General features: G+C 46.7%; 1 protein-coding gene across 1 annotated transcript; it reads left to right on the forward strand.

The window, feature by feature from the left end:
• Window positions 1-4101: 4101 nt before the first annotated feature.
• On the forward strand, window positions 4102-5743 carry LOC147896493 (protein MIZU-KUSSEI 1-like). Its single transcript, XM_087381309.1, has 2 exons — window positions 4102-4266; window positions 4402-5743. The coding sequence occupies exon 2, from the start codon at window positions 4588-4590 to the stop codon at window positions 5311-5313; it is 726 nt and encodes a 241-aa protein (XP_087237435.1). The 5' UTR covers window positions 4102-4266; window positions 4402-4587; the 3' UTR covers window positions 5314-5743.
• The last annotated feature ends 2344 nt before the right edge of the window (window positions 5744-8087 follow it).

Raw genomic sequence — 8087 nt, forward strand, 5'->3', positions numbered from 1 at the left:
CCTTTGCCTAGCTTGTTGGAGCAAGGAATTCAAACGTCCATTTCCATTAAGGAGCCGTTCGTTCTCACTCACTACTTGTCGGTGTTCAAACATGGCTTCGCGAACCATGATGCTGGTAAAACTGAGATCTTTCCTTGAAGGATCGGGTCCCTATTCTCTATCAGACCCCTCTGCACCTTCATCGTCAGCAATGCCCATGAAGAGTTCACTGTAACTCATAGAAACTACATGATGCAAGGCAATTCTAATGAGTACATGATCATCGATAAAACAATTATTCGAACAAATGCACAAAATTGGCATGCACTCATAGAGATATATATTCGCTCACCTAAAGATGGGCTTCCAACATTTGTGGGTGGTGATGCTACCACAGGGACATCGGTTGCTATCTTTGGTGGTGCTGGCCATTGCTCACATGTACAAGGGCGAGAAGAAAAGTCAACTGGCATGTTGATCTTCCATTTTGTTTAAGTAGGGGCTCAGCCCTAACCCAACTAGGGCTAGTTTAACCGTAGGTTACAAGTTGAGCCTAGGGTTTGAACCTTAGCCAAAAAAAGCGATTGCTTTGCAGGTTGTTGACATTATGAGGTGGAATTTCGGTGGCTGCTTTGACCCAATGGCAAGCAGTCCATGCAATCGGGTGATACCACTTGCAAAGTGGTAGGGCTACCTGGAGGTCGTGGGCTGCATAATTTGGAATGACTCTGTTGCATTGCCCGGATGCATTCTCTGCAGCACGTGGTAGTTTCATGGCACACCCCTCTTGTTTCCAGCTTTCCATGTCAGTACCCCAGGTGTGGGGATTACCTTGGCATTAATGGCACACTCTCCATACCTCCACATAACTTCATGCCACACAGTGGGCACCCATCTAGGTATGGGGATTACCTTGGCATTGATGGCACACTCTCCACATAACTTCATGCCACACAGTGGCCACCTGGAACCATCCATTCTTGGTCGCCCCATTGATGTGCATCTTTCATTCGGTACACCGACGAATCTTCCTATGAGTACCATTGGTCTACTAGATGATGTGTGGCACGAGATGCCTTTCAGCCTTATGTTGCCATGAGGAGGACATGTCATGAGGGCATGAAAGAGGCCAAGCACGCAATTATGTCTCGAAAGATGTTAAGAATAAGCTCATGGTGCACGAGTTTAAAGGGGACATTCAAACCCCGAATGAGCTTGAATAGTGGATCATGAAGCTGGAGAATTATTTCCGCTTCGCATTCCAAAGATGATATGGTGTGAATTATATTTGCTGATATGCATTTACAGGATTAAGCCCTCACTTGGTGGCGTTACATGAGAGATTTCCCTCATAAACCCACCACATTAGAAATTTTAGGGCTTGATGGTCACTACTTTTGTTTCCCCACTCACCTTGGAGCATTACTTAGCTGATTTTTATGCATTATCACAGGCTGGCACAGTCTAGGAGTATTCACAGCAGTTCTGGAGCCTTTCCTCTTTGTGCATGACATATCGCAGACAGGTAAGTTGCTGCGATGGACTGCACCTCTCCTTGGCATCTGATGTGAAGACTCACGAGCCCCAAACCATCAAGTGAGCTGCCATTGTCAAGGTTTTTGGGCCAAAGTATGTTAATACAAACAAACTGTGCAGCATGTATGGGAATGCATTCTAGTCTGAAAAGCTTAGAATGCATGAGCGGCATGACATGAAGGCCATAGAAGCCCCATTTCCGAGGATTCAGCCTGCATTTGGCCCTTATTTGAGGCCTGATACACAACTAGATGCAAAATTGGGAATAAAACCAAATGCTGTACCAGAAAAATCAGATATTAGGAAAAATACTAGGGCCATCATGGATACCAGAAGAGGGCAAATTTAGAAACAGAGACTCTGTAACAAGATATCCATTTGAGCACCTCATCATTGTGAAGTAATTACTAGAGGATGCACAATCATCCATCTTTTGCCAGGCTGGTCAACAGCACTTTGCTGTTCTGGTACTCCTGTATTAGACATACCATGTAATTTTAAATTCTTTAGGAAGGGAAAAAAGGTAGCCCTAGGGGCAAAAAGGGGGAGTTGAGGGCACTAAAAGGGAGATAGGAGAGGGGACTATGTAAGTCATATTCCCCACTTGTGTGGGTACGTTTTGATGTCGACCTCTTGTATCTAATCTACAAGCTCCCTCCTACTTTAGCTCATACTTCCTCCTACTTCCTTCACCTCCGTCATTCCCTACTTCAATCTCTCTCCCTCTCAACCTCATCTCACTCTCTCTCTCGCTCTCTCTCCCCCACCCCCCCCTCCTCCCTGCATCTTACTCCCCTCTACTGTCCAATCACCCTTTCCTGCATCTGCCCATTTCCCCTTTTCTACAGGCTCCTAAGGGGCGGCTGGGCAGAATATTACGCTATTGTCCACGGGTGGTGCGGGTGGTGTTGATAAGTAAGGGCCTTGATTAACAAAATGATGCATAAAGAAGCATGGGGTGTGCTTGAAACGTTGGAGACGGGATCCAGTATTCCTATATACCAGATGTATCTCAAAAAAACCTATTATACACGAAGCTAATGGGGAATCTCTCCAAAGGTAGGCAGAGAGTATTGGGCCCTGCATGCTGCTCTAGCTGTGGCACGTGATGGTTGATTGTCCCTTTTGGGCAGTCAATTATAATGCAAGACTAAGGTATAACGAGGGCTCAGCAGTGTATGACACTTGGTGGACGTGAAGGTGACGGTGTCATTTAAAGATGACTAACCGTCAGTACTTCACAGGGTTAGTGCCCAGGGATAACTCGGCCTAACATTAGAGAGGGGTTAGTGACTCAGCTCGTGTGGGAGGACCTAGAAGTTCACGAGGAAGGAGACATATGGCAGAAGGAACTGGGGGAGTGTGGTCAAATTATTGCAGCGCCTGCATTTAATAAATTGATTGCAGCGCTTGCTTGGGCACGGGCAGCAAATAGGCGAGACCATCTGGCTAATGGCAGCTCTGCTCTGCATCATCCAAGCTTCTGTTGTGCGTAGACAGTGTGATCATGATCACGCACCACAATGTGCTGGCATTGTCAACCTTCTTGCGCATGGATACATGCTTACGAGACGGTTTCAAAAGGGCAAGCTACAATACGTACTTGGACTCCCGCGTACACGCGATGATTTTACCTGTCGTAATCGCGTTGTTGAAGGAGCTAACAATCTGCCTGCGCTGGACGATTGCAATACTTTGAGAGAGGCAACTTATGACCTACTATTTGGCATCTGGGAAGGGCATGTTCAACTCGGCAAACTCAATGAGGGCGTGTTCATCTCGGCGATGAAAGTGATAAGAATCTAGCTGTCGGAGCATGAGAAAAACGAAGAGAGCACAGAGCACGCCTAAATCGAAGAAATGGAGTTGTGCACTAGTCTTCTTAATTTACCACAGGAACCTCAAATGTTCAACGTTTATAAGATCGCCGATTCAACAGCTTTCGCGATATGATACCCAGAGAGTACGTTGCATAGCAGTCGGCAATGAGAACTTTGTGATTGTTGTGTACTGCTAACACAGTTGGACGTTGGGTGTGTCAAAGCGCAGACGTCGAGGAAGAAGAGCCACTTGGGTTGGTACAGGGCTGCCACGGCATCATGCATGCATGTATGCAATCAGGTGCACATGGGGCTGATGCGGGCGACAAAAAAGACGAGGGAGATCATGGGAAACAGGGCAGGGCGCTGGACCCCGTGCACGCGCAGATTCCCACGATCATATCAGATCGTCACCAGTAGCACGCTTCTTCACACGATCACCAGCCCGCCACCGCCAACGCCACCGCCGCCGCCGCCGCCAGCGTCGAAACCGCCCCGGCGAAGGCGGATTCTGGAGACAATGTTGAACGTGGGTGGCTGCTGCTGCAGCAAACCTGGGCCGCCACGGGGCTGGGGCTGCGGTGCCGCCTACCTCGGTCCCCGCGCGCGATGAGGCGGCAGCTCAGGCCCGCTGAGCTCGTGAGCGGTCACATGTGACATGGCGATAGGTGTGTGTGACAGAAGGCCCAACAACGACGCGACCTTCTTCTTGCCCCCGACTTTTCCTGTTGCTTTCTGTTGCTGGCTTTCCTGCTGCCCTCAACTCCCTCGAGAAGCAGTGGCCAGATCAGTGGTTTTTCTTTTGCTGGTGGGCCTAAAACCCGCCCAGATCGAGCGGTTCCTTCGCATAGCCAGTCTTCTAGCAAATGCATCACATTATCCCCGATTCTTCGACTCCTTGAGCCACCCTGCGAGTGACTCGCCTTGTGAGGTTTATTCTCTACTCTCGTTTCTGCTGCAAACCTGCCATTACTCATCCTATTATAATAGATTAATTGCGGGGTGCTTTCATCTTGTCTTCATTGTATTCCTTGATCTCATTGCCGGTAGTTGTTCTCGTTTGCAGTTTTTGCTTTTGCAGTAGGGAACGTTGGCTACTGCTTTCAGATAGCAACACAGCGTTTTTCGTTACTTCTGCAGGCGATTTTTCATGGCTAGTCTCCTCTGGCTGCGGTGAGCAACGGTTTTGTCCAAGCAGCTTCGGTTCGCTGCCGAAGCATATTGGGAGAAAAAGTTGAAGCTGGAGGCAGCTATGGTTTCGTCTCCAACTGATAGGGATGACTTCCGCAAGATGGGAATCTTGAAGTTGACTGACGTAGGAACGACAACGCCAGAGAGGCCGCTGGTCGGGAAGCTCGCCCTTGTGTCGCCTGAGAAAGGACGGAAGCAAAATAAATTACTCGGAGCTTTCCGTTCACTTTTCCACATCTTCCCCCTTCCCCCCTTGTCCTGCAAGTGGCTTGCTCTTCCATCTGGACCGTCGGAATATCCTTCTCTTGGTAGTAGAGTGACCGGTACGCTCTTCGGATACAGAAAGGGGCATGTGCACTTTGCGGTTCAAGAAGATCCAAAGTCACAACCGGTGCTCCTGTTGGAGCTTGCTACTCCTACAAGCACGCTGGTGAAGGAGATGGCTTCTGGCCTTGTAAGGATTGCATTGGAGTGTGAGAAATCTGTAAGCAGAGGAAAGCTTTTTCACGAACCTGTCTGGACCATGTATTGCAATGGAAGGAAGACGGGCTATGCACTACGAAAAGCATGCTCAGAAGCGGATGCTCACTTATTATCCCTGGTTCAGGCTGTCTCTATGGGTGCAGGAGTTTTGCCGATGAACCAGGAAGGTTCTGAAGGGGAGCTCATGTACATGAGGGCGAAATTCGAGAGAGTAGTGGGTTCGAGGGACTCGGAAGCGTTTTACATGATGAATCCGGATGGGACAGGAGGTCCCGAGCTTAGCATTTTCCTCTTGAGGATCTAGAACTTGGCAAAGGTTCCCCAGAACACAGAACAATCCCTCTAATTGGAGATGTGCAACATGGGAAGCGAATCGTTCAATTTTTTTCGCTGAAAAGGATCCTGTTCACGTCAAGCAAGGGACCTGCCATGGCTGTTTCTTCACAGAAATGTATTCGCTTAATGTGAACCCAATCAGAACGAAGATTTTTCCTACATACGCAGGCGTATGGGGTTCTCTCAGCCCTGTAATGGTAATGAAGTGGACATATAATCACTCCATGTACAGATGAAGGTTGAGCGGAGGATTTAAACTATTCTTTCGTTTGCTTTGAGGAGTGCTTCAACACTCTCTCTCTCTCTCTTCTCCACGCCCGCTTCGGCGCATTCCTACTCGCACCAAGGATATACTTGCTTCGTCTTGTTAAGTCAAAAAACCAGTCATCTTTCTTTTTCGAAAAGTATCTGATTAGTTGCTCCCAAACTTCCAAAGAAACTTGAAGTTTCCGTGACATAAGCGCCTAAAAGGTTTTCTGTGAAAAGTAGTTTTAAGTTGAAAGACATGAATTTCTTCAACTCAAACAAGTCTCTTCCAACTATGCATAGATTGTACTAATTCCTTCAATGTAGGTCATTTTCCGATACACGCATACACTCTACTTTTGTATGTAGCATCATCTGTGTATAAGGAATGAGCACGGGAATCTATAGAACCAATAAAGCAAGTTATGAGAGGATTTCAAGATTAATTTGAATTACAACTTTGGAATTGTCTTAAGAAAACATGTAAATTATAATTATGAATTTTGAAATGTATATTGAGAAATAAGTAATTGCTGGATTGAAATAAAACCACTTAAGCAATGCAAACTATTGATTTTGCGCTTAAGTTAAAGTTGAAGCTTAAGGTGAGTTAGACTAGCACATAGAACCTACAATAAACCAATCATACATGGATGTACTTTATCCAAGTTCTCTTGTAAATGAATAGTTGTAGTGAGTATATGGTTGGGATGTGTGTTTCAAAGCATGGTATGAGATGCATGGAATCCCAAGGACATCATTTTATCAATACAAGGAGCAATTCGAGAGTGGCGTGCAATGATATGTGCATGGGAATATAGGGATTGTGAGGAGGAGCAGGGAGCACACCGGATTGTGAGGAGGAGCAGGGAGCACACAAGTATGGGCAGGGCTCTCATTCAACACTCAGTGGATAATAGCACGGAGCATATGCCTCAAGAGTAGAACTATGCTAGATGGTTCTAGAGAGATATGGTAGGTGATACATGAAGTCTATAAGAAGATAGACATCCTGCGTGAGGTTAACACTTCGCTTAATCAACGTGGTTATGAGAGCCTATCCACATCCACATTTGGCAAGATTTGGAAATCATACTTCAAAAATGTAGCCCTTGCTAAGACTAGTGAATTCTCTAAATGTAGCTTGTGCAATTGGATCAAGGCTCAATCGACAGCCACAAAAAGTCAATAGATACTCAGAGATGGATCCAAAAAAAGGCGACGATTCCAAGACTTCAGGTGAGGTCCAAGGACATCGACTCCGCATGGCAAGTACAGGTTTCACTCATTGGAATGATTACCCATGGGCATGGACCCGTACGGTTATTATGGACACTTCACCCTCAATGGTTTGTGGTCATCTGACCCCAACTTAACAATTGGATCGCTCTCAATTTATTTGTGCAACCTCGAGAGGCGGGATACGCATAACCTCGAAGACCTTTCTACTGATGGGATTCCAAGAAGTATTGTTCACCTTCTAAATGCTCGATGCTCAAGAAACGCTTTGGACTCCCATTATAGTTCTGAAGGTGCATAGCTTTCCACAAGGGGACCTAGCTTGTGTTAAATTGTAGATGCCACAATAACAAATGCATATCTAGAGACTGAAAATCGAGAGACTATATCAGACGGTGATCCGAAGTCTACCACGGATGCCATGACAACTTCTAGTGCAAGGGCTACAAACACATGCAGAAATTTGTTGCTATCACATACACGGGAAAACCCACCATCTAGTCATTCCTATGGGTCATGCATCTGGTCAGATAAGCATGGAAGGAAGGTCCCCTAATGTGATGTGTGCCTCAGTTCACTGACGAGTTTGGCGTATCTCTAGCTCTAGCTCCGGTCCTCACAGCCACTGCGTTCTACTGGTCTGTGTTTTCTGGTTGGAAAAACTCAGTGATCATGCTCTAAGTGGAGTCTAGATGTGTGTTCCGATCTCCCCTACGTGCCCTAAGCAAGCTGCTCCCAGTGTCATACAGCCTCATGGATGAAGGTTGTCAATATCTCTAGTCTAGATAGGATAGGAACCTATCTAGAAAGGATAGGAAGCTCGATAGGGATCAAAAATCGTCTCTCAAAAGGCAGTGATACCGACCTCTAAGAAGAGAGAGAGCTCTTAAGGAGACTCTCTCTTCAAGGAGAGAGAGAGAGAGAGAGAGAGAGACTCACTCTCTCACCCTCTCACTCCCTCTCACTCTCTCTGTGAACCTCTCTTAGGGAGACTCTCCCTCCGAGGTTCACAGAGAGAGTGAGAGGGAGGGAGGGAGGGAGAGTCTCCCTGAGAGAGGTTCATAGAGAGAGTGAATGGGAGTGAGAGGGTCAAAGAATGACTCTCTCTCTCTCTCTCTCTCTCTCTCTCTCTCTCTCTCTCTCTCGCTCACCCACTCTCACGAGGGTTTGGTTTAGAGTGGAAGTTCTAGAGACTTGGCAAGCTGTTCTTAAGAAGCTAGTGAACTTCTTACATATTTGTATGTCTATTTAAAACGT

Source organism: Dipteris shenzhenensis, chromosome 11 (assembly GCF_047967505.1).
Source record: "Dipteris shenzhenensis isolate YYH24624 ecotype China chromosome 11, Dip_SZ_1.0, whole genome shotgun sequence".
In the NCBI taxonomy this organism is placed as follows: Eukaryota; Viridiplantae; Streptophyta; class Polypodiopsida; order Gleicheniales; family Dipteridaceae; genus Dipteris; species Dipteris shenzhenensis.